We start from the raw sequence: 27,429 nt of genomic DNA, 5'->3' as shown, positions 1-27,429 counted from the left end.
ATTATCGTGGACTGAATCAGAATAAGTATACTGTATTTTCACTGACATGTTGTGAGATTTGTTAATTTATGGCAGCAGTACTGTGCAAGGCATAAAATATTACAAAGTCAAAAAATAAATAAATAGTGTGAAAGAGGAATAGTGAGTAGTGTTCATGGACCATTCAGAAGTCTAAAGTTATTCAAAAAACATTGGGTGTAGGTCTTCAGCCTCCTGTACCCTCTCCCGGGACTAAGACTCCAACATGGATATCTGTGGCACCCCAAATGGTCATACCCTCAGAATCCTAAAATAGCCTGTGCGTTTTGACTGAATTTTTGTCTATCAGCTAATATTCAACTTATGCCAGCGGCCTTTCAAGTTGTAGTTGGTCAAGGGTTTTATGGATGTACAAATGCACCCCACATAAACTTTATCCATTCTGCTAGTTATAACTTGCAAAACAAAATTGCAGAAAATTTGTCAACATGAATTATAATGGACAAAAAGATTTATTTAACTGTATTATTGAATCATAGTGCCATACAACATGAACACATCAGTCCACCTTATCCATACTAACCATAAAGTACTCATCCATACTAACCCTGTTTATCAGCACTTGGCCCATGGCAATTCAGTAATTATCCAGAGCTTCTGTGAGTACCTGTCTCCACCATCCACTCAGGCAGTGTGTTTAAAATTCCAGCCTCCTTCTGTCTTGTATACCCCAACTAATGAAGGGCAGTATCCTGTCCAGCTCTTCTGCTTTCTTATCTACCTATGCAATCATTTATATACTGAGGTCTCTCAATTTCCTCAATACTCCCAAGGGACTTACCATTTGTGAATGTCCTACCCTTGGCAGATCTTCCAAAATGATCTTTTTTTTTCTGATATCCACATACATTCCATGAAATGTTGAGCTAGATATGCTGCATCATAAATTTGTTCCATAAACAATTCAAACAATGGACAGGTTATCTGTGAGATATCAGGCCAGCACTCTGAAGTCCAACAGCAGCTTTCACTTGTTGGAAAGACCTCCTTTGGCAGAAAGAAAACTGAGGAAAAAAATCAAGAAGAAACTTCTGATCATTTCAACATTTCATTTTGGTTTAATTGCAGGTTGAGTTCCATTGATTTAAAATATCATATTTGGAAACTTGGAGTTGTGTTCACTGATAATGTAAGTACAATCAAAAGCAAGTACTAATTTTATTTAATCTGCTCTCATTTCTATACTTAGAGTGTGCATCTTCTCTACCTGAAAATATCAGATTTGTTTGTGCAAATCGTATTGTGATTTCTTTTCATCATATAAAAATGTTCAATGTCAGTAGTACTGATATGTTCAATCATCCAACAATTTTCTACTTAAATAAGTAATGTATCGTAAGAAACTAAACCTTGCAGCCTGAGTTGGTCGGCTATGTTTCAAAAAAATCAGTTTAGAGGAAAGTCCTGAAAGTACACTTAAGTCCTTTACCCTGCATTGATAAATGTACAGGTAGCTTAATTTATGTAATGAAGTAATTCAAGTCGAATGACACTTTGAAATTTAAATTATGAAGTTCTGCTCAGCCAACCTGCTCTTTCTCATCCTTACTCTATTTTCTTACCTCATGCTTTTTCTTCTGTTCCTTGAACTGTACTTAACAATTTATCCCAATTTGTCTTATTTTGCAAATTCTTTTTCCTAATTTTGTAAGGATTCAACAATGTAGCTCTTGTATCTCATAATTCTCGAACTGTGGTTCTCAAGCTAGACATCTGCCCGAAACACACAGCTAATGCTGGTGTTTTATCTCAGCCACAGTTTACAGCATTGTAGTGACTTGGACAAAATGCTTACCATTCTGGATGTGACATTTAGTGTTCAATACATTTGACAAGATATTACAACTATTACCCAGAAAACTAATAAATTAACAGTAAACTAAAGGTTCTAAAACAATATCACATCAATGACATAATGATTTCTTTAAATGGCTTTTGTCTTGGTTGCAAGAGATTTTCTGCTTCAAATTAAGTTGTTTCAAATGTAATAACTAACTGTTTCCTAAGGACTTGTAATGCAAATTCTCTATTATAATTTCTATTTGCAGCCATTTTTGTATCTGGCTTGGTACACAACCATGTCCATTTTGGGTCACTACAACAACTTCTTCTTTGCTGCCCACTTGCTAGATATTGCTATGGGTTTTAAGACATTGCGTACGATATTGTCATCTGTAACGCACAATGGGAAACAGGTGAGAATTATAAAACAAAAGCCAAGATTAATATCTTAGCATTTTTAATCTTGAATGATCTGAAAAATTATTGTAAAGATTTATGTGAAATTAGTAATAGCTTGAAAAAGTAGATCCAAACATTTTGTTTTTCATCATATATTGTAAATAGGATTATAGACTTTGGATAAAATCCACTTTGTCAAACATGACATAACTTCAAACGCAAACAGGAATTCTGCAGATGCTGGAAATTCAAGCAACACACATCAGGACGAAGGGTCTTGGCCTGAAACGTCAACTGCACCTCTTCCTAGAGATGCTGCCTGGCCTGCTGCGTTCACCAGCAACTTTGATGTGTGTTGCATGACATAACTTCAGTTGTGTTGAATCTATTATCAATTCTAGATTGATTGACATATGCTTGTTGGTTTATTCCTCCAGTTTTTTACGAGTGTTATATCCTCCAACTCTCTATTTGATTTATATTTAAGAAAGTTCAAAAGATGATAGTGGTATTTGGCCCATTTTAGTGTATTGATCTGTAGAGATACTGGTCTCACACCAACCACATCCAACTTTCTGGTAAATTATTCATCTTCCATGCTTAATTAACTGAAACTTTCATCCATATTTTCATTGTTCCTTCCTGTGAACAAAGTTTCCTGAAACAAAACTTAAGTTTACCAAAATATGATTGCATCCTCAAAAATAAAGAAAATGGGAATCTGGAGGGAATCCATTTGAATCATCATGCTTATGCTAGGTCACTAGGTATCTTATTATAGCTCTGAAAGTATTTCTCTCTCCAGTGTCTATTTTTTTTTAATCACAGAATCTACTTCCACCACCGTTTTAAGTTAATGGATAACTGATAAATACTGGCATTGCAGTTGATGTCCATATCCTGTGAACAACTCATTGAAAACCCAAGCCACTTGTCCTGACATCCCTACCCTCTCACTAATATACTGCACTCACTCAAAAAAAATATTGCTCTTTTTGTTTTTCCTGACAATTGTAAAGTAATATTTAGTATTTTGTCTATTATTATTTCACTTTCTAAATTTACTTGTATGTCTACCTTCCTGAAGTGTGTTGTTGCATTTCTCATTATTAACTAACTTTAGTGCTCTTGATAAATATTAAAAATATTGAAATTATGCCTTGTATATTCAACCCTTATCATTAATATGTACCATGAAGTGCAAGACTCAATTTTCAGCCTGGGAGACAGTAGTGCTTATTTAAAGACAAAATTGCTGGAAACTCAACAGATCAGGCAACATCTGTGGAGAAAGAAACAAAGTTATTTTTTCAGTTTGAAGTCCTTCATCAGAGCATTAACTGTTTCCACAGAAGCTGTAAGTCTTTATTTTCCTCCAGTTTTAAAAGCTTCTTATCACTACTACCTGCATTTTCATTTAGTCAGTTTTGTATACAGACTTCTATGGTGTCTACTTCCCACAGCTTAAATTTTCCTAATGCCTTTAAATAAGGATTTCATCAAAATGTCTTCTGTAAATTGAATGGTGCAGTATCAACAGCATAATCCTCAACTGCCTATTACCCTGCTTAATCACTCAATCAATGTATCAAGCACAATATGCTTTCAACAAACTTGTATTGACAGGCCTGAGAAAAGTACCTGCCAGATTTATCACACTTCCCTTCATTCAGAAGTGCTGGATTATTTGCAATCTTCTTGACTTACAGCAATTTCTAGAGAGAATTGCATGATTGAAGAGATTTAATTTATCCTTTCACGAGGAAATCTGCAGATGCTGGAAATTCAAGCAACACACATAAAAGTTGCTGGTGAACGCAGCAGGCCAGGCAGCATCTCTAGGAAGAGGTACAGTCGATGTTTTGGCCCGAGAACTGATGAAGGGTCTCGGCCCGAAATGTCGACTGTACCTCTTCCTAGAGATGCTGCCTGCCCTGCTACAGTCATAAGCAACTTTAATTTATCCTTTCCATAGTTTTACTTAATTGGTTGTGACTATATTAGATCATCTTATTTCAAGTCTGAACGGGGGTAAGAATCTGGTGGTGTGGAGTCCACAAAATAGCATGTAAAATACATGAGCTGGAAGAATTCCAACTGCCACATTATTGAAACCAGAACAAGAGGTATTCAGATCTTGAATCTGAAAGAGGCACTAGGTGTGGCTTGATACTCACATAACAAAATCAAGCAGTTCTGATCGCAGCTCAAACATCAAGAAAATCAATCTTTCTACATCCTACCCACCTGATTTGAATATAACTGCTAAGGTTAATACCAAGTTATTTCTGATGAATTAAATTTACCCAAGTGTAGGTTAATTTAACAAAATTACTTATACTCCTGCTGGTTTTATGAAGAGCGTAAGTAAGATACTATCTGCAATTTCTGAGTTACATGTCCTCCCCTATCAGAGTCTGTCTTCTTCAGATCTTTGTCACTTCCATCTATTGTTCCCAGTTTCTTCCATCATTCCTCCACCACCTTTGTGAACAGCTATTTAACTTGCATTTGTAATGTAGACCTTATTCTGGCTCATCAATTAGTGCATTTCCTTTGGTTTGTATAGTACCTGGACAGAATTTGAAAGGTCAGAACTCTTTATTTGGCATTGCACTATGTTAAAACTGTTTTTCATTTCCTTCATGTAGCTTGTGCTGACTGTTGGTCTCCTAGCAGTTGTCGTGTATCTCTACACAGTGGTTGCTTTCAACTTCTTTCGCAAATTCTACAACAAAAGCGAAGATGAAGATGAACCAGATATGAAGTGTGATGACATGATGACGGTAGGTATTTAATGTACATACCATCACCTTTATTTTGCATAATTATACACCTTAATATTTTTAATCACAAAAGGAAGGTACTGTCACTACGGCTACTCTGCAGTTGGGAGTTTCTGGATTTTGAACGAGTGATGAGAAAGGGCTGACTCCTTATGACCCAAGTAGCACTTTTGCCGTACAGGCTAGGGGGTTGTAACTCACTGTTAGCTCTGTCTTGGTGAATTGCTGCAGTGAATTTTGTCAGTGCTTTAGAATGCACCCATGCTGTGTAGATAATGAGAGTGTGTCAACGTGGGAACTCTGTTTAACATGATGTTTCAAGCTTTGTGTGTTGTTGAAAAGTATGCTCATCCAGACATGAGTTTTCCAAGACATTCCTGATGTAACATGAAGATGTTGGTAAAGCGTTGGGAAGTGCAGAACTGACCTGCTGTTAAAGTTGTATATTAACATTGCTGATAGTTATATTTCTGATTTCTGGGATAGTAATGAGCTGCATTATCATTTTAACAGTGGTAATGCCTAGAATGTCAAGAAGAAGTGGGATTGAAGGCACATGTATCGTATCTTTGCTTACACCTGCCTGAGTCTGATCTTAGCTCAGGCCTTGCCACACATTTGTGCAGTTGCTTTTTTATCTTGGGAATTGTGAATGCAAGTGGTTATCCTGCAATTATCAGCGAGAGCTCACTTTTTGGCATAATTGTGCTGAAATTGCTGTAGAAATGCGTTTCCAGAATCGTGCAAAGCCCAGAAAAGTAAAGTGGGTAATTTAACTGAACACCACAGCAATATCTCACTCAGTTTTGATCCTTAGATCAGCTTAATGTACTTCGTGCTGCTGAGACAGAATTCACATTATATAAGTTTGCTTCAAACAGTCACCAGTTCGTTCCTGAGTTATAATAAATATAATTACATACAGTACTGTGCAAAAACCTTAGGCACATACTGTACCTACAGCAAGCGTGCCTAAGACTTTTGCGCAGTACTGTCTTTGCCAACGTGGAGAAGAACGAGTTTGTAAGTCTGGCGGGAGCAAAGGATGTTGGGAATAGTGAGGGTGCAGTGCTGGGTGAGGGGTGTGGGACAGGTGGCAGAAGAGGAGTGCTGGGGCAGGGGGTGGTGCAGGTGCAGACACACCCACCCTTGAGACACCAGGCAAGGTTATTTGATTTCAAACAATTGGTTCATTGATCATTACAGAATGTCCCTCTGGTGTTTCCTGCTCCCTCCCCTCTCCCTATCCTCTTTCCCACTCTCAGTCCATAATAGAGACCGATATCAGAATCATGCTTATCATCACTCATATATGTCATGAAATGTTTTTTTTGGGCAGTACAATGCAATACATTAAATTACTACAGTATTGTGTAAAAGTCTTATGCATCATAGAGACATAGAAATCTACAGCACATTGCAGGCTCTTTTGCCCACAATGTTGTGCCGACCATGTAACCTACTCTAGAAAGTACCTAGAATTATACAGTGGCATGCAGAAGTTTGGACAGCCCGGTCAAAATTCCTGTTACTGTGAATAGTTAAGTGAGTAGAAGATGAACCGATCTCCAAAAGTCATAAAGTTAAAGATTAAACTTTTTTTTCAACATTTTAAGCAAGATTAGTGTATTATTTTCGTTTTGCACAAGTTTAGAGTGGAAAAAAAAAAGGAGCACTATGCAAAAGTTTGGGCACCCCAAGAGATTTGAGCTCTCAAATAACAAGGTCTCAGACCTTAAATAGCTTGTTAGGGCTATGGCTTGCTCACAATCATGGTTAGGAAAGGCCAGGTGATGCAAATTTCAAAGCTTTATAAATACCCTGACTCCTCAAACCTTGTCCCAACAATCAGCAGCCATGGGGTCCTCTAAGCAGCTGCCTAGCACTCTGAAAATTAAAATAAATGATGCCCACAAAGCAGGAGAAGGCTATAAGAAGATAGCAAAGCGTTTTCAGGTAGCCGTTTCCTCAGTTCGTAATGTAATTAAGAAGTGGCAATTAACAGGAACGGTGGAGGTCAAGTTAAGGTCTAGAAGACCAAGAAAACTTTCCGAGAGAACTGCTCATAGGACTGCTAGAAAGGCAAATCAAAATCCCCGTTTGACTACAAAAGACCTTCAGGAAGATTTAGCAGAATCTGGAGTGGTGGTGCACTGTTCTACTGTGCAGCGACACCTGCATAAATATGACCTTCATGGAAGAGTCATCAGAAGAAAACCTTTCCTGCGTCCTCACCACAAAATTCAGCATCAGAAGTTTGCAAAGGAACATCTAAACAAGCCTGATGCATTTTGGAAACAAGTCCTGTGGACTGATGAAGTTAAAATAGACCTTTTTGGCTGCAATGAGCAAAGGTATGTTTGGAGTAAAAAGGGTGCAGAATTTCATGAAAAGAACCCCTCTCCAACTGTTAAGCACGGGGGTGGATCAATCATGCTTTGGGCTTGTGTTGCAGCCAGTGGCACGGGGAACATTTCACTAGTAGAGGGAAGAATGAATTCAATTAAATACCAGGAAATTCTGGAAGCAAACATCACATGATCTGTAAAAAAAAGCTGAAGATGAAAAGAGGATGGCTTCTACAACAGGATAATGCTCCCAAACCCGCCTCAAAATCCACAATGGACTACCTCAAGAGGCGCAAGCTGGAGGTTTTGCCATGGCCCTCACAGTCCCCCAACCGAAAGATCATCAAAAATCTGTGGATAGACCTCAAAAGAGCAGTGCATGGAAGACGGCCCAAGAATCTCACAGAACTAGAAGCCTTTTGCACGGAAGAATGGGCAAAAATCCCCCAAACAAGAACTGAAAGACTCTTAGATGGCTACAGAAACCGTTTACAAGTTGTGATACTTGCCAAAGGGGGTGTTACTAAGTACTGACCATGCAGGGTGCCCAAACTTTTGCTTTAGGCCCTTTACCTTTTTTGTTATTTTGAAACTGTAAAAGACGGAATCAAAAAAGTAATCTTGCTTAAAATATTAAAGAAATGTGTAATCTTTAACTTTATGCCTTTTGGAAATCAAGTCATCTTTTACTCACTTAGCTATTCACAGTAACAGAAATTTTGACCAGGGTGTCCAAACTTTTGCATTCCACTGTATATGCCTCACACTTTTGCACAGTACTGTATTTCATATACAGATCCTCTATGTAACATAGTTTATTGTCCAGATGTTATTCCCAATCATGTTAAATTTTGTTTTGTTTCTGATGCCACTATTGTACCATCCACTTTCAGTATCATATTATTTAGTTATAATTCTCTTTTATTAGCACTTAGTATCATTAAGTATATATTTTCAATTTCCTCTCCCTCCATTTCCACATGGAGTTTTAGATGGGATATAATTCAAAACCTACAAGCAACCTTGCATTATCTTCCATCTCTGTGATCATCTGCAAACCATGAATTAATCACATGGGGATATTCAAACACATGCTCATATCTCATAATGTAGGAACACTTGCTGACTTCCACATATCCAACCCAGGAATGCTAAAACAGGCAACAGAATACTTAATGGACCTTGAAACTGCAGCACTGATTCAAAGAATGACTCACTTTTTGCCATTCTGACTTAATTCAATGCTCCCTACCTTTACAACACATTTAAGTCTTTGTCAATGCAGACAAACACCAACAAGATTATGGCAATGTTCTTTTTTTCATTTCAGTGCTATTTGTTCCACATGTATGTGGGTGTAAGAGCTGGAGGTGGCATTGGAGATGAAATTGAAGACCCTGCTGGTGATCCTTCAGAAATGTACCGAATCATCTTTGACATCACATTCTTCTTCTTTGTCATTGTCATCCTACTAGCCATTATTCAGGGTATGTTTTCTTATTACAAGGAAAACTTGAGAAAGAATTTGTTTTCAATAATCACTTCATGGAAGAGTTGTCTGATCAGTTTTATTCACTCTTCACCTTTGCACAGAGTTGCATCAAATTTCTACCATGGTTCCTTATTTTTAAATATTCAGCATATAATGTAGCATTCCCAGCATACACTTGGACTCCTTTGGCGGTGCCGGTCTACTTGTCATAGAGGAAACAGGAACACTGAGAATAGTTCAAAAATATATGTGAAAATGACAGTAGAAATGGGGGATGGGGGTGGGATGATTGGGCTTTGCTCTTCTCTCTGGAAAAGACTGGGATTTCCTGTTAGTTGTTGTAAAGAGTATTCCAGTTCAGAGGTTTCTAAATTACAAAGATACAAAAGCGACTGCAGGTTCTGGAAATCTGGAGAAACACAAAATGCTTGAGCAGGTCAGGCAGCATCTATGGACAGAAATATTATAATCAGTCAAAGTTTTGGATCAAGACCCATCATCGAGGCTGAAATTACAAAGAGATTTTGTACAGATTGTGCCTATCAAAATGGGTCCAACATGTTAATGAAGATATTATCTCAATTAATTGTTTAATTCTGTGCTTTGAGCAAACCACTTGGTATCAGACAACGTCTATTAAAGTTAAGTCAAATTTCATTTGATTTTGGTGACAAAATGTTGCCTCTTCTCACGAACATGTAATTTCTGCATTTGAATGAGTGTATGGTATTAGTGCCATGTAATCCATAAACAGCCAGTAAATTGCTTATGCTGACTTTCTGTGATTAGGTTTGATTATTGATGCTTTTGGGGAGCTGAGAGACCAACAGGAGCAAGTGCGAGAAGACATGGAGGTGTGTATGCTACAATTAATACTCAAATCGCCTTCTGGCATTAAGTGATGTTTATTTCCTTCTCCCATTCTCCCACTCATTTCCCTGTACCTATTGTCTCTCAACAAGTCTCTGCACTTCTCCTATGATTAATTTATCCTTTACTCAGGGTAAATTAAGTGTGTAAACTGACCAAGCCTTTGGGATGTGGAAGAAAGCCAGAGCAGGTGATGGAAACTGGAAGAATGCACAACCAAACAGTACCAGAGGGCAAGATTAATTCTGGGTTAATTATACAAATATGCTATCAACCAAAAAGTAAAAAAAAAAGTCCTCAGAAAGTGAAGAAATGGTACATATTAATAATGATGTAAAGGAGATAAGACAATCATTGTCAATAATGACTTGAATCAATGATTGCTTTTTCATTCTGTCCTAGACCAAATGCTTTATTTGCGGGATTGGCAATGACTACTTTGACACAACACCGCATGGTTTTGAGAAACATACTTTGCAAGAGCACAACCTTGCAAACTATCTGTGAGTATGAATGCTGTGTTTGTATTATATTAAATATTTCTGTAAAGATAACAAAGTCACATGAAGGAGAGATAGCCAGTCTTCCTCTGAGGAAGGGAAATCTGTCAGAAAAAATCCAATAATTCAAGTTTCAAGTATAAACTATTTAAAGAAAACTAAATAAATAACTGCTTGGGGAATAATAGCCCAAATTTTGATGGTTTTGCTTGCAGTCCCAAACTAAATCTAGTATTTTTCTTGGTTGTTCACCTCCAACTGACTCCAAAAACAGGATATGAACCTTATACAATCTAAATAAAATACAGCCATACTGATTGTATAAATTCAGTTTAGGCCATTCAACTGAATGTTTGGCTATGAGGGGAAAAAAAAAAGCATAGTTTTTTTTAATGGGTCTGCTGTCATATCATTCTTTCTAGTGATTATTAAAATAGATTGAAACTAAGTAAAAATAATTTCATAAATGTCTTTGTATGTCAGGAATGGAGTCTTTCTATGATTTGAATTTTTCAGAGAAAATTCAGTAGAATAAAGATCACATAAATACAAAAGCTCCCAAAGCCTGTATCAGGCAAAGTTCAAAGTAATTTTTATTATCAAAGTATATATATTTCACCATATACAACCCTAAGATTCAGTTTCTTGTGGGCATACAGAATCTATCGAATAACCATAACAGAATCAATGAAATACTCCCCAACTAAGGCTTTCAACCAGAGTGCAGAAGACAACACACTGTGGAAATACAAAATGAAGAAATAATAAATAAATAAATAAATAAATAAATAAGAAATAAATAAATATCAAGAACATGAGATGAAGAGTCTTGAAAGTGAGTCCATTGGTTGTGAGAACATTTCAATAATGGGGCGAGTAAAGTTATCCACTTCTGTCCAAGAGGCTGATGTGTTGAGGGATAGTATCTGTTCCTGAACCTGGTGGTGGTGTGAGTCCTGATGCTCTTGTACCACCTTTCTGATAGCAACAGTGAGAAGGGATCATGTCCTGGGTGGTGGGGGACCCTAATGATGGATGCTGCTTTCCTGCAACAACACTTCACGGCGATGTGCTCAATGGCGGGAGGGCTTTGCCTGTCATAGACTGGGCTGTATACACTACTTTTTGTAGGTTTTTCCATTCAAGGGCATTGGTGTTTTCATACCAGGCTGTGATGCAGTCAGTCAATATACTCTCCACCATACATCCACAGAAGTTTGTCAAAGCTTTAAATGTCATGTCAAATCTCTGCAAACTCCTAAGGAAGTAGAGGCACTGCTGTGCTTTCTTCATAACTGCTGGGACCAGGACGGGTCCTCAGAAATAATAGTGCCTAAGAATTTAAATTTGCTAACCCTCTCCACCCCGATGAGGACCGGTTCATGGACATCCGGTGTCCTCCTGAGATCAATAATCAGCTCCTCAGTTTTGCTGACATTAAGGAAGTGGTTACTGTTATGACAACACTCATCCAGATATTCAACCTATGACAGTGGTGTCATCAGCAAACTTGAATACAGCTTTGGAATTGTGCTTAGCCACATAGTCATACGTGTAAAGCAAGTAGAGCAGGGGGCTAAGCACAGGGCTTTGTGGTGCACCTGTGCTGATGGAGATCGTGGAGATGTTGCTGCCGATCTGAACTGACAGGGGTCTGTAAGTGATCCAGGATCCAATTGCACAAGGAGGTATTGAGACCAACGTCTTGTAGCTTATTGATTAGTTTTGAGGGGATGATGGGTATTGAATGTTGAGGTGTAGCCGATAAAGAGCATTCTGATGTAAGTACCTTTGCTGTCCAGATGCTCCAGGTTTGAGCCAATGAGAATATCTCGTGAAGGGAACTACTCATTACTGACATTGGGATGATCAGCCTAAAGTGGAGAGACAATGGCATGCTCTGATAAATTACTGTTGGAAATATATTTAGTCTGATTCCAAGTCACAGCTATCAGAAGCTTTGATCTGCATTTTTCTAAGTGAACTGAATTTGACTTCTGAAATTAATGCTATAAATGAGCTGCCACATCAATTTAGGACATTTCATATTTGTGCACTTTTGAGTGCTGTTAACATCAAAACAGAAGTGGAAAACTGGCTATTGTAAGGAAAGTAGCTGCCTGGCAAACAGCAGGCATTATTAGTGTCAATAGAGATGGGTTTCAAAATGAATAGGCAAATGAGAGAGATTAGCATGACAATTGTGGCCATTTCACTGCTCTTGCCAGCAAAGTGATGCACATAAAAAGTGCTCAGTGTCATACAGTGTCATATAATCAGGACAGAAATGCATCATCATCCCATTGCACCCCATATGTTCACAATGTATTAAAGCACCAAGCATAGTAATTTTTTTCAATTGTTGGTCAAGTTCTAGCAGATAGAATACTGTTATTTCAAACATTAAATTCATATTGCCAGGTTATATCAATTCATTTTTTTACCTCCTTGACTTAAATTGACCTCTAAGCATCTGATCCCAAGGGACGCTTTTTAGGCAATTTAACGGCTCGCTGCTGTTAAAGGCCTTCAATGGCACAACAGGTTCTGCAGATGCTAGAAATCTTCAGCAACACACACAAGATGCTTGAGGAACTCGGCAAGTCAGGTAGCATCTATGGAGGAGAATAAATAGTCAAAGTTTGGGGGCGAGACCCTTCATAGATACTGTCTGACTTGTTGAGTTCTTCTAGCATTTTGTGTTTGTTACTAAAGGCCATCAAACTGCTTTTCAACAAAAACTGAACAGGTAATAAGGAGGCTCTAGCCAGAGGGATTCGTGGAAACAGGTACAAAAGGGAGCTGAGTAAATATCTTCAAGAACCTCCAAGACGATGAAAGGACAGGTGAATTGCATATATTGCTCTTGAACAGCACTGGTATTGATTTAAAAGGAGGCCATTTGACCTGTTGACATGTTACTTTTCTGAGATGCTCGCTGCAGCCACAATTTTCTTCATTTTTATCTCTTTGAACCTGCATTTTGAAACCATATAACTGACGTATCTTTTCAATACAAGTAGCCAAGCTCCACCTCATGAATTGAGCAACACCAAATCGTACAGGCCAGTGCATTTAACATCAGTAGTGGGAAAGTTACTGCAAAGGATTCTGACAGGCAGGGTCTGACAACATTTGGAAAGACAAAGATTGATTAAGGATAGTCAGCATAGCTTTGTATGTGGGAAATTGTCTCAGAATTTGAATGAATCTTTTTGAAGAAATGTCCAAAGATTAACAAGGGCAGGGTGTTAGTTGTTGCAAATATGGACTTTGTCATAACAAGGCCTTTGATAGGGTCTATCATGGTAGGCTGGTCCATAAGGTTAGAGCACATGGGATCCAGGCAACTGGACACAATTGGCATAATGATAGGAAGTAGAGCGTGGTATTGAAGGGTGTTGTACAGATTAGCGGTCTGTGGTTAGTGGTGGGGCACAGAGACCTGTGCTGGACACCTTCCCTTCACCTCTCCCTCCCCCCCCCCCCCGCCCCCCGTTCATATTCTAAGTTAATGATTTGGATGAGAATGTTGATGATATAGTAAGGTTACAGATAACATCAAGATTGTTGGTAATGGGCCAAGGAATGGAAGATGAAATTTAAATTTAACTTGAACAAGGGTGAAATGTTGCATTTTGGGAAGTCACACCAGGACAGAACTTAGAATAGAAAATACTAGGGTCCTGGAGAGTGGTTCTAGAAAAGGAAAAGCACGGGATAGCTATGTAATTCTTTGAAAGTAATGAAGAGGACAGTACATACAAGAGCTGATGTCACATTATATCTGTGAGACTGCACTGGGAGTACTGTGTGCAGTTCTGAATGCCCAGCTACAGCAAGATGTCATCAAGAAGGAAAGGGTGCATGGATGAGTTGGACCAAAGGGCTTATTTCCATGCCATGTGAATAAGTATTCTGCACCATGTCATGAGCAGAAAGGAGCTACGGGATGCAGTTTGTGCAAACTGACTGGAATTAAAAACATTTTTATTTTCTTTCAGGTTCTTCATGATGTACCTCATTAATAAGGATGAAACTGAACACACTGGTCAGGTAGGAAGAGGAATGGGGGTGGATGGGGAGGGAAAGAACTATGGGTGAGGTGAAGTGAACAAACTGAGGTTGAATAAATTGCCTTTGTTTTAGCCACTTGTGCTTTATTTGAAATCTGACAAAGGGCAAAATTCTTTGCATTCTTTTTCAATGATTTCTCCTCTTTAATTAATTGTGTCCACATGGTTTATACATTTTGTTTTAAGTGTTTAGGAGAATATTGATTATATGAGGGAGGAAGGAAGTGAGACTGAACAAGCCTCTCCAGACTGATGATGCTAACTCACGATGAGAGATTTTTTTTTCTTTGATTAAATTTAAGATCAAGAACAAGATGAAGAATTGAAGTTGCATAGTGAGTCACAAATGCTGCAAGGAATAACATCCTTGAAGCATACAATACAAGAAGTTAGGAATGCAGAGCAGTTTGCCTTGTAGAACTGTTGGAAGGTACAGAACTTGGCAAACCCACAAACTAATTTTAAATGTCAATACTTTTAAAATTTTGCCAATGATCAAATTACAGGTATTCCATTGGACCACTGTTGTTATGTAACATTACAAATAAAGCTGTGGTGAGGGGCAGAGAAAGCTGCACATGGCGCCCATTGTATTGAGGAGCATTTGACGGGCTGAACAGAACAGGAAAATGGAGGAATAGGAAGGACTACGGCAAATGAAGTTCTAAAACCAGAGTTCACACAGGATTGTTGAACGTGAAAGCAAGTCTATTAAAAAACTACTAAACTAGTGAAATATAGTCATACAGCATAGAGCCAGACCTTCAGCCCAGCAAGTGCAATATGCACATAAATTAGAGAAATGATCAGTAATAGGGAATTTCAACTACATCAGCATTGTAAATATTATTAATTGGCCAGGAAAAAAGCAACTCTAATAATATGCAAGACTTATTTCTAACTCATTATGTAAACATCCCAATTAAGGACCGTTCGATATTGGATTCAGATCTCAGTAGAAACCCAGAGAAGGAAGAGCGGTACAGTAGCGTAGAGATTCATGTAAACACTCTTAAGTGCCAGTAAGCCAGGTTCAATTCCACTCCTGTCCGTTTGTATGCTGCCCCCGTGACCACTGGATTTCCTCCAGGTGCTGTGATTCCTTCACACGTTCCAAATACATACGTATGAGTAGGTTAATTGGTCACATGGATATCATTGGGCAACACAGACTTATTGGGTTGGAAGAGTCTATTACCATGCTGTACTTTTTTAACTAAAAATGAAGAGGGGAACAGCAAGGCAAGGGTGGCCCTAACAAATTGGCACAGAATTAAGATGATTGAAGAGTTAAATGCGAGGCTCAAGGATTGGTGTGAGAGAAGCTGGTTTGAATTCATGGGAAACTGGCACAAGTATTGGGGAAGGAAGGAGCTCTTCCATTGGGACGGGCTCCACCTGAACCATGATGGGACCTGGATCCTGGCAAATCGCATAACTAGGGTTGTGGTTAGGGCATCAAACTAAATAGCAGGGGGGGTGGGTTCAACAGATTGAAGAAGTATGGATAAGAGTGAAAAGTGTGAATAGATAAAGTAAAAGGTAAAAGAAAAGTAAGGGTGGAATGCAGAAAAGTCACGTGCATAAGAGACTAAAGCACAATGAGTGAAAGGGCACTTTATCTGAATGCCCGTAATACTTGTAACAAGGTCAGTGAACTTGCGGCACAAATCAGTATAAAGGGGTATGATTTGGTGGCCATTACAGAAACGTGGTTGCAGGGTGGAAAGGATTGGGAATTAACTATCCAAGGATATTAGGTAACACAGAAGGATAGACAGGAAGGTACGGGAAGTGGGGTAGCACTCATTAAGGATGAAATCAGGGCGATAATGACAGACGATATAAGATCTAAGGAGCAGAATGTTGAATCCATCTGGGTAGAGATTAGGAATAGTCAAGGGGAAAAAAATCACTAGTGGGAGTTGTCTATTGGCTACTGAATAGTAACATTACAGTGGCATAGGCAATAACCTGCACATGCAGGTTACAGTTGAGGTTTTGGTGATAATTTACCAAAATCTTCTGGACTTTGGGCAGGTCCCAATGGATTGGAAGAAGGCAAATGTCACGCCACTGTTCAAAAAATGATGTAGGCAAAAGGCAGGTAACTATAGTCCGGTTAGTTTAACACCTGTAGTTGGGAAAATGCTTGAAGCTATCATTAAAGAAATAGTGAGGCAACTGGAAAGAAATGGATCCATTAGGCAAACGCAGTATGGATTCAGAAAAGGTAGGTCCTGTTTGACAAACTTACTGGAGTTATTTGAGGATATAAAAAGCACAGTGGATAAAGGGAAACAGGTGGATGTTATTTACTTGGATTTCCAGAAGGCGTTCAATAAGGTGCCATATAAAAGACTATTCCATAAGATAAGTTGTGGGTGAATTATTAGCATGGATAGAGGATTGGTTAACCAATAGAAAGCAGAGAGCTGGGATACATAGGTGTTAGTCCTGACGAAGGGTCTCGGCCTGAAACGTCGACTGCACCTCTTCCTACAGATGCTGCCTGGCCTGCTGCGTTCACCAGCAACTTTGATGTGTTACATAGGTGTTTCTCTGGTTGGCAATCAGTAGTGAGCCGTGTGCCACAGGGGTAAGAGCTGGGCTGCAACTGTTCACAATATACATTAACAGTCTGGAAGAGAGGACTAAGTGTAGTGTATCTAAGTTTGCTGATGACATTAAATTGAGTGGAAAAGCAAATTATGCAGAGGATATGGAGAGTCTGCAGAGAGATATAGATAGGTTAAGTGAGTGGGCAAGGGTCTGGAAGATGGAGTACAATGTTGGTTAATGCGAGGTCATCCACTTTGGAAGGTAAAATGGAAGAGCAGGTTATTACTTAAATGGTAAAAGATTGCAGTGTGATGCCGTGCAAAAGGACTTGGGAGTGCTTGTGCATGAATTGCAACAGGTTGGTTTGCAGGTGCAGCAGGCTATCAAGACAAATGGAATGTTGGCTGTTATTGCTAGAGGGATTGAATTTAAGAGCAGGAAAGTTATGCTGCAACTGTATAGGGTACTGGTGTGGCCGCATCTGGAGTACTGCGAACAGTTCTGGTCTCCTTACTTGAGGAAGGATATACTGGCTTTAGAGGCGATGCAGAGGAGGTTCACCAGGTTGATTCCGGAGATGAGGGGGTTAGACTATGATGAGAGATTGAGTCGCCTTGGACCCTACTTGCTGGAATTCAGGAGGATGAGAGGAGGTCTTACAGAAACATATGAAATTATGAAAAGGATAGATAAAATAGAGGCAGGAAGTTGTTTCCACTGGTAGGTAAGACTAGAACTAGAGGACATAGCCTCAAGATTTGGTGGAGTAAGTTTAGAATGGAGATGAGGACAAACTGCTTTTCCCAAAGAATGGTGAATCTATGGAATTCTCTGCCCAAAGAAGCGGCGGAGGCTACCTCAGTAAATATATTTAAGACTAGGTTAGATAGATTTTTGCAAAATAGGGGAGTTAAGGGTTTTGGGGAAAAGGCAGGTAGGTGGAAATGAGTCCATGGTCAGATCAGCTATGATCTTGCTGAATGGCAGAGAAGGCTCGATGAGCCAGATGGCCTACCTCCTACTCCTATTTCTTATGTTCTTATATTCTTATGATATAAGCATGTTCAAGGCCAGGTTTGTAGACAGGAGAAAGCCTGAAATTGAGAGGTGTGTTTGGAATTAGTAAGATAAAATGGACAAAGCTGAGGGCAATCAACGTTCAAAATAGGGTTCATCATATTGCAGGAAGAATATATTTTGATACGTAACAAATTAAATGTACACGAGACTTAATAGATGAATTAAAAATAATGTAACATCTGAAGATATAAAAAGTATGCATCAAGTATATAACGAGAGATGAAAGGATTGGGAAAACCAAAACAATTCTGTAGTGAAAGAGTACTTATGAAGAAACATTATTGAGGAATAACAAGCAGGATAGACAAAGGAGAAATGGTTAATGCTGTGTACTTGGATTTGCAGAAGGCCTTTGACAAGGTGTCATACACGAGGCTGCTTAACAAGTTAAGAGTCCATGGTATTACAAGAAAGATACTAGCATGAATAGAGCATTGGCTGATCAGCATGAGGCAAAGGGTGGGAATAGAGGGAGTTTTTTCTGGTTGACTGCCAGTGATTAGTGGTGTTCCCCAGGGGTCTGTGTAGGGACCGTTTCATTTAATGTTATGTCAATGATTTGGATGACAGAATTGATGGACTTCTGGCCAAGTTTGCAGATGATACAAAGACAAGTGGAAGGGGAGATAGTTTTGAGGAGATAGAGAGGCTACAGAAGGACTTGGATAGATTAAGAGAACGGACAAAGAAGTCAGATAGAATAGTGTTGGGAAATGTATGGTCATGTACTTTGGTAAAAGAAATAAAAGAATAAACTATTTTCTAAATGGAGTGAAAATTCAAAATTTGAGGGGCAAAGGGATTTGAGAGTCCTTGTTCAGAATTCCCTAAAGGTTAATTTGCAGGTTAAGTCAAGACAAATGCGATGTTCGCATGTATTTCAAGAGGACTAGAAAAAATACAAAAGCAAGGATGTAATGTTCCGGCTTGATAAAGCACTGTGAGGCCTCATTTGGAGTATTGAGAACAGTTTTGGTTCCCTTTATCTAAGAAAGGATGTGCTGACGTTGGAGAGGGTTCAAAGGAGGTTCATGAAAATGATTCTGGGATTGAAAAGCTTGTCTTATGAGGAGCATTTGGTGGCTCTAGGCTTTATTCACTGGAATTCAGAAGACTGAGGGGTGACCTCATTGAAAGCTATTGAAGGTTGAAAGGCCTTGATAGAGTGGATGTGGAGAAGATGTTTCCTATGGTGGGAGAATGTAAAACCAGAGAACACAGCCTCAGAATAGAGGGATGTCTTTTTAGAACAGAGGTGAGAAGGAATTTCTTTAGCCAGAGTGATCAATCTCTGGAATCTGTTGCCACAGGCAGCTGTAGAGGCTAAGTCATTAGGTATATTTGAAGCATAGGTTCTTGATTAGTCAGGGCATGAAGGAATACGGAGAGAAGGCAGGAGCTTGGGGCCGAGAGGGAAAATGGATCAGCCATGTTGAAATGGTGGAGCACAGTCTATGGGCCAAATGGCCTAACTCTGTTCCTATATATTATGGTAATCTATCAAAATATCTTCCAGAAAAATCAAGAGGAGGATGGTTTGGATGAGAATTGGAATAGAAATATAATATCATTAACAATACAAGATGGCACAAATACAAAATTACTACTTTGCTTCAGGGTTTAGCAGATGGAATTATACCAGATAATGAAATCAGTGCACTTAAAACAGCAAAAGGAGATAAATAAGCAAATGAAACATGTTAGATCACTGCTGTTCACCATCTACATTTCTGTTTTACATTCTGAAATGAACAACAAAATTTATGAATGTGCATGACATGCTAAATGGAGGATGTATACTTAATACTGCGGAGGAGTATAACAAACTAGAGGTGAACACTATTAAATGGAAAAAAAGGGAATAAAGGTTTAGATAAGCAAACACAAGAGGCAGGAGGTTGAAGTGGAGCGTAAATGGTGATTGTGGACTGGTTGAGCTGTATACATATATAGTGCCTTGAATTACAAGCAGGGATTTTGAACAAATTAACTGAGAATATTTATTTGTGAACCACATGCTCCTTTTTTTCACAGTAAAACCAAAAATGGAGAATTATAAAGCATGAAAAACAAAAAAATTCAAAAAGTGAAATGTCAGCAGTTCAAAAGTCTTCATTTCCCCCTTTGCTCAGTACTTAGTTGAGGCACATCTCACAGCTGTTGCAGCCAGTAGTCTTTTTGGACAAGTCTCCATTAGATTTGCACAATGTGATGGAGTAAGATTTGCCCTTTCCTCCTTGCAAAATAGCTCAAGCTGTGGAACATTGGTTGGGGAGAGGTGGTGGAAAGCAATCTTGAGGTCTTGCCAGAGATGCTCGATTGGGTTAAGGTCAGGACTGGGCCACACAAAGATATCACTTTCTTCAGTTGAAGATATTCCATGGTTGTTTGTGGTTGGGTTGAATCTGATCTTTGCAATCAATTTGCAAATGTTCCATCTCCATACGAGGAGACATCATCAGTGCGCTGATCACTTGTGGTGTGTCCTCCGAATGCTTGGCCTTTATGTACTTATCAATCAGCTGATTGGCCATCATTACAGAAACTCAATTGTGACACTAGAGAGGGGGTCTCATCACTCTGTGTGTCGTGGTCTGGAATTTTGCCCGTATTAGCTTATAAGTAGGATCGAGGTCTACATGTCTGTTTACAGGATTGCTTGCGGAAAACCATGCTCCTAAGAATTCTCTTGCATGTCGTGTACTCGCTTGCGCCATGACTTTCACTGCTACCCAGTTGAATTTTTGCCCCTCTCGATCTTCATGGGTAGAGACTAGGGAGAGTTGGTCATGTCGCTTAACAGCCAGTTGATGTTCATGGATCCTTGTGCATAGTTTTCTCCTAGTTCAGTCGATGTAATATTTGTTGCAGTCCCTGCATTGGATTTTGTAGGCAACATTGGTCTTGTCCAATAGCCTGGTTTTTTCTTTAGGTCTGCAGAATACTCTCCTCAGTGTTGCTGTTGGCTTATGCATCTCCAAAATTCTATGTATTCTATGTTCTTGGAGCAGTCGGACCAATCAAATGATTGATAAGTATATAAAAGCCAAGCATTTGGAGGATCCACCTTAAATGAACAGCAAACTGATGATGTCTCCTCATATGATGACAAAACATTTGCAAATGGATTGACAAGGTCAGGGAACAACTCAACCTGATCATCAACCACCCGAGCTACACATTTTCCGAGTTATTTCCATTGCATGGTTGTTCTGGTGGTGTGCCAATGGATCATTGTCTTGCTGAAAGATGAGCTTCCTCCCCAGTTTAAGCTTTCTGGCAGAGGCTAGCAGGTTATTATCCAGGATCTTTCTGTATTTAACAGCAAACATCTTCCCATCAATGCTGACCAGATTTCCCATCCCTGCTGCTGAAAAGCATCCCTACAGCATGGTACTACCTCCACCATACATAACAGTAGGGATGCTGTTACCTGGCTGATGCTCAGTATTAGATTTATGCCGCACATACCATTTAGTGTTGAGGCCAAAAAGTTCCACTTTAGTCTTATCTGACCACAAGACATTCTTCCACATATTTACAATATCTTCTAGGCAGGGTTTCTTCCCTGCTACTCTTCCATAAATATTCTCTTTTGTGCAAGGCCTTTGAGATTGTGGGGCCAAGGACCTCATCTCCAGTTGCAGCTCACTCGGTGATTGTTGTCATCACAGTAGCCCTCTTATAAGTGCCATTTTTCTCCGACGACTGAGTTTAGAGGGGCAGCCTGATCTAGCAGTGTGGCTGTGGTTTCATATTTTTTCCACTCCTTTTTTTTTAAAACAATGGACTGCACTGAACTTGTTCAATGCCTTTGAGATGGTCTTGTATCCTTCCGCAGATTTGTGCGACTCTAGTATCATTTCCCTAACTTGCCTTAAATGCTCTTTTGTCTTCATTTTGGTTTGGTCTGTTGAAAATCTACTATACTGTTAGACCTTACAAAGGCAGAGGGAGTACTTATTCTTATGAATTCATTGAAAACAGATGATCTTTCAGTTTTCTACATCAACAAATTGGGTGAGTTGCTAAGATAATATACAGTACTGCACCTGAGAAAAGTTGGCATAGTAATTACAAAGGGGATGAATACTGCTTAAACCTCACAATGTTGGTTTTTACTTCTTAGTAAACTGTTGACAGGTTTTGGAATTTTTCTTTTGATTTGACATGATGCACAGTATTTAGCTAAAAAAAAACCTACTTCGATATATATTTTAAATTTTAAAAATGACACAGAAAAAGGTGAAAATATTTGTGGGGATTGAATACTTTTTCAAGGCACTGTATAATAATAATGTAAAGTTAATTTTAAAAGTAAACATGAAATTATCCATGCATTATACACAAAATATAATTTTAATCATTATTTTCAATAAATTTAAGGAGTCTTTTGTATGGAAGATGTATCAAGAACGCTGCTGGGACTTCTTCCCTGCTGGAGACTGTTTCCGTAAACAGTATGAGGATCAGCTTGGATAAATGATAACGCTGCTTCAGCTAATCTACTGATTAAGCACATGGAACTTGACATGAGTGTAATATAGAAAATAGAGCAAATGGATATTTACTATTCCAAGTCAAAATAAAAATAAATGTGAAAGGTGTTGAAAATACAACCGTCTTAAACACAATTACATTCAACTTTAAAGTACACAAAGTGTAATATTTAACAGAATTGGAAGTGTTATGAAGATATTGAAGTTAAACTCTTCTGTGGCTTTTGGCTAACTGATTAAACAGAACCACATCGTCATAAATTCCAAGAAATTACCAAAAGAAATTGTGCCTTACCTGTGGTCAATGCTAAGCAACAATTTGTATGTCTGTTTTCTAGCTTGTGCTTCTCAAAACAAAAAACTAAGTTAGAATTTGTTCAGTTTGTTCACATTGTTGAGTCTTACTGTATGCTGTACAAACCTGTAGACTGATATCTGTTTGCCGAAGCAGCAGCTGAGCTGTTAATTTATAATGTTTTTTCTGGATATGGCATTTAATTTCATGAAATTCTATAACCCTTCAAATCTTTCTTGTGCATCTGGCTGTATGCTTTATTATACATTTTCAAATTAACACCATTTACAATCTAAAGCTTCAATTTTAAATCATTCAAATGTGCTAACTACAATTTAATGCATAGTTTTGAAATAAAGCAATGAAATTCAGTAAAGTATCTTTTTTAGAATATGCTTTTGTTTAATCTGAGAATAATGACAGTGTATCATTATGTTACAACCTATACTGGAGCACACTGAAGGCACAGAATAAATATTCCTTTGGCCATGAATGTGACATCTCTTTGTTTGAATCAATCTGTGAAAGGATCTTTTTTTAAACCTAATGTAATCCATTAATGTGAAAAGCACCAGAGCTGATATACGCATAGACAATCAAATCTCTTAAAATTAATCTCTTTGCTTAATGGCACTTTATTAATGTGTAACTTAACCCTTCACTGAGAAAATAACGAAGTACACTCGTGAATTTTACCTTTTCCATTACTGCTTGGATGGTCTCCTTTTACATATAATTCTAAGCCATTCATTGAATTGAACACATTTTCAATAGCTAAGGGTAAAACTCCTAAACTCTGCTTTAATGTCATACTGTTAAAATATATGCTTTTGAAGCAATTACCCAACTGCCTTGTGCAGGAAATGCAATGCCACTGTTGTATTTGGAGTCTAGTACTTTTCGTCAGGATTCACGCACTTGCAAGTCTGTCATGGTAACATTATGATATCATGCTATCTAACCAATCTTCAAGCTCCTCCTCAGGGTCAACCTTCTTAGCTGTTACCTTTGGTTGTGAATTTGTATCGTCTATCACCTCTGCACCACAGGAGTCTGTTCAAAAGGCAAAGAAATCATATTGTAACAACAACAATAATAGGTATAAAAAAAACAAACCAGTTTGCATGCTTACTATACCACAAAATCAACTTCAAGTTAAAGCATGCATCCAACAGAAGAAAATGCTATCTCATTTACAATCATCCATTCATATGTACAGCTGCGATAATTAAATTATAATGTGTGTTCTTACTTTGTTCCCCCAATCTCAAGTAAAATAAAATAGGATGGCACAATGCTTTACAGTACAAGAGACCCGGGTTCAATTGCCGCCGCTGCCTAGGAGGAGTTTGCATGTTCTCCTTGTGATCATGTGGGTTTCTCCGGGTGCTCTGGTTTCCACCCACAGTCTAAAGACGTACCAGTTGGTAGGTTAACTGGTCATTGTAAATTATCCCGTGATTAGGCTAGGATTAAATCGAGGGTACTGCTGGGCGGCGCGGCTCAAAGGGCCAGAAGGGCCTATTCTGCACTGTATTTCAATAAATAAAAAAAATATAACAGCAAGTTCATAAACTACAACTTGGATTTATCACGTATTACATTGTAACTTACTGTTTTCACCTGCAATTTGGAAAATATGTTGCATTAGATCAAATACATTATTCATCTACATTCAAGCAGAGGAAATTAATGCTATTTTACTGAAACTTCAAAATAAGGTCATTTGTACCATTTAAAAATAAAGTATGCTTTTAGTGGCTAAATGTCTCACCAGTTAGAATATTAACTGTTTCCGGATCATGGAGAACTTCTACATTCTTTGCTCCTTTTAAGGAAATATCATTCTTGTTGACAGGCGTTTCCAACTGAAGTAAAAATTCTAGCTCCTCATCCAGATGGTCTGCTGGCTCCTGCAATGCACATGCAGGGGTAATACTCTCAGCTACTTGTGTTAGAGGGTCAGGCGTGCAGTTGACTGGAATGGTGTCCACATTCGTTGAGGAAGCCGAAGTAGGTACTCTAAATTGACCAAATTTACTATGCTCTTCATCCAAACTCTTCAGTCTGATCTGCGGTAGCTCTGCAGGAGGATTTACCTAAATATGAAAGAAACTCAAAATGTAACACTGACATTCACTTTGGCCTTTTCATTAAAAATGTGAACTATTGAAAATTAAAATGTTATTGTTCTACATTGCTTTTACTCCTGCCTTTTCAGCTACCGAGAAGTTCACTGAGAAATAGGATAAAATAGTAAAATGGTGGCACATATTTATGATCTTACGGTTTTTGAAGTTGAAGAATGAGACAGCCTGCAACAGAGGCAAATTAGGTTACTAGGAGAAATGAGGGTGGACATTGCAGAGCCTCTGGCTACAGTCTTTAATGCTTACAAATGGTGAAAAAGAACTGCAAAACTAAATGTTTAACAATAAAGTAAACCTAACATCTACAGGGCAGTCAGCCTGTTATCAATACAGGGGTGACTGGCATTTATGTAAAATAAAGCTAACAAAATTTGGATTAATAAAAGAAAAGCAGCATGGATATGTTAAAGGTAAATCTAGATAATCAAAGAAATGAATATAGTAAGCTAAAGTAACAGAAAGCTGCTGTGGAGATTTACTTCCTTAGTACTACTTCAATCATATTCTCCATGGAATATTAAAAGGTTACAAGAACACAACTGTTTAAAAATTATGGAGAGCTGAATGTATTATATTTAATACTTCAAGATATTTGAGTAATACTGTAAATATATGATTTGATTAAGCATTCTTGTTTTTGCCTAATTCATTATGGGTTATATGTCAGAAGTATGTGAATGGCATACATTAGTATGCCACCACATCATATGTGTACACCACACTAATGAAGAAAGTAAATAGACAACACCCTGGATCCTGTATTTTTCTTTTGATTAGTTTCTGGAGTTACACAACATAACTCTGGTGACGAGAAAGTTTTAAAATGAACCCAAGATGACTACCTGCCTGTTGAGATGCAGCAAGATGTTCGAGATAAAAAAGTGCAGCACATTATTTCTTCAGAAGGAGGAGAGAGATGTGAGAGTTTTTTTAAAAAAAGTGCATAACATTGTTCCTTCAGAAAGGAGAAAGACGGTTGAGTTTTTTTTAAAGAAAGGCAGAAAATGGATGAAATTCACGGTTTCATAAACAGTGAGTACTGGGAGATAATAATAATAAATATAAAAAAAGCAGAAATGGCTGGCTACAATGGAAAGATAGACATGTTCGACTGCACAACAGATAACTGGATGATGTATACTGAACGAATTCAGCAGTATTTTGAAGCAAATGAAAAGCAAGTTCCAGTGTTACTAAGTGCAATAGGTGGAAAAACATACAGCTTGTTCAGAAGTTTAACTACCTCAACCAATCCAGCCAAAATGAGCTTTGCTGATATCATGAACATAATGCAGGAACATTTAGAACAGAAAACATTGTTGCTTGTAGAACGCTTTACATTTCATAAGCGGAATCAAAAGGAAGTGGAATCCATGTTAGCTTATCGTGGCTGAATTGAAGAAATTGAGCATAGTCAGTTCAGTGATGGGCTTAATGATGCAATGAGAAATCGTTTAGTTTGTGAAATCTCACAAGAAAGCATTCAAAAACAGCTCTTAACTGAAGCCACTCAAGAGCAGTCGAAATTGCTGTATCAATGAAAAAGCAGCCAGAGATGCATTTGAGTTACGGTCAGGAAGGAAACTGTGCGTGAACAAAATTGCAAAGTCTAAACAGAAACCTGCTAGGCCGAACAAATTGTATTATGTTGTGGCAGGGTCTCGCATACGCCACACCACTGCAGGTTTAAAATGCAACAAAATAGGACTCATACAAATAGTATGTCCGGCAGACAAAAATAAATGGACTGCACAGGGGAGAGAGAAATATAAAAAGCCAAGTTGCAGTTTCAAGAACAGCACTAATCTGTATTCTGATGATCAAGAATCTGATAATGATGAGAATGACACAGGATTGGATAGCCTTAAGATTTACAATGTGAAAACTAATGAAACAAGCTATATGGCTTACACTAGAAGTGAACAACAAATTAATTAAGCTGGCTCGGCTGTTTCAGTCATTCCACAAAATGAGTTTGAACGACATTTCAAAGATATTGCACTGAAGCCTGCAGATATCCGACTAAGAACTTATACTGTGTGAATGACATTTGTAGCAGTGAAATACAACAACCAACAAGCCACAATGGGCTTATATCTAGTAAAAACAGGAGGACCAGCATTGTGAGGCCACGATTGGCTGAGACAACTGAAACTTGATTGGTGATCCACCCTTGTATTTGCATGTCATATTCCCTGCAATAGAGTCAACTGAAAGTGAATTCAGAAAGGTACTGGATGATGCCACAGCAGTGCCCAAGGATAGCACTGGAAAACTCAAACATATCAAGGTTAAAATGATGTGAAAATGCAACACCAGTTCTTGCAAAGCCTGTCCAGTTCCTTGTACCATTTGTGATGAAGTAGCCAGTGAGCTAGATCACAAAGATGCTAAGGGAATTCTTTACAACACTGAATGGAGCCCATGGGCAATTAATGGTCCAATAGCCAGACAGCGTGGGTTTGTCAGGATCTGTGGTGATTTTAATGCCACCATCAACCCAGTACTGAAAGTAGATCAAAACCCTCTACCCAGGATACAGGATATTTTT

The 27,429-nt window shown here is 38.4% G+C and overlaps 2 protein-coding genes across 8 annotated transcripts in view; one reads left to right on the top strand and one right to left on the bottom strand.

Annotated features, from left to right (window-relative positions):
* Window positions 1-23,221, top strand: part of ryr3 (ryanodine receptor 3) — a 380,802-nt gene extending 357,581 nt beyond the window's left edge. For all 7 annotated transcript variants that reach the window (XM_072266800.1, XM_072266764.1, XM_072266754.1 and 4 more), the window contains 8 exons: window positions 1,108-1,168; window positions 2,088-2,234; window positions 4,872-5,006; window positions 8,685-8,841; window positions 9,636-9,700; window positions 10,119-10,219; window positions 14,221-14,272; window positions 22,321-23,221. In XM_072266800.1, coding sequence (XP_072122901.1) covers window positions 1,108-1,168; window positions 2,088-2,234; window positions 4,872-5,006; window positions 8,685-8,841; window positions 9,636-9,700; window positions 10,119-10,219; window positions 14,221-14,272; window positions 22,321-22,416 — 814 coding nt within the window. In that variant the 3' untranslated portion in view covers window positions 22,417-23,221. The remainder of the gene's footprint in view (window positions 1-1,107; window positions 1,169-2,087; window positions 2,235-4,871; window positions 5,007-8,684; window positions 8,842-9,635; window positions 9,701-10,118; window positions 10,220-14,220; window positions 14,273-22,320) is intronic.
* The window catches only part of aven (apoptosis, caspase activation inhibitor), a 94,275-nt gene continuing 89,128 nt past the window's right edge, over window positions 22,283-27,429 (bottom strand). The window contains exons 5-6 of the mRNA XM_072266813.1: window positions 24,503-24,827; window positions 22,283-23,781 (exon numbers count right to left, since the gene is read on the bottom strand). Coding sequence (XP_072122914.1) covers window positions 23,669-23,781; window positions 24,503-24,827 — 438 coding nt within the window. The 3' untranslated portion in view covers window positions 22,283-23,668. The remainder of the gene's footprint in view (window positions 23,782-24,502; window positions 24,828-27,429) is intronic.

This window comes from Mobula birostris, chromosome 1 (genome assembly GCF_030028105.1).
Source record: "Mobula birostris isolate sMobBir1 chromosome 1, sMobBir1.hap1, whole genome shotgun sequence".
NCBI lineage: Eukaryota > Metazoa > Chordata > Chondrichthyes > Myliobatiformes > Myliobatidae > Mobula > Mobula birostris.
This window is presented reverse-complemented; position numbering and strand designations above follow the sequence as displayed.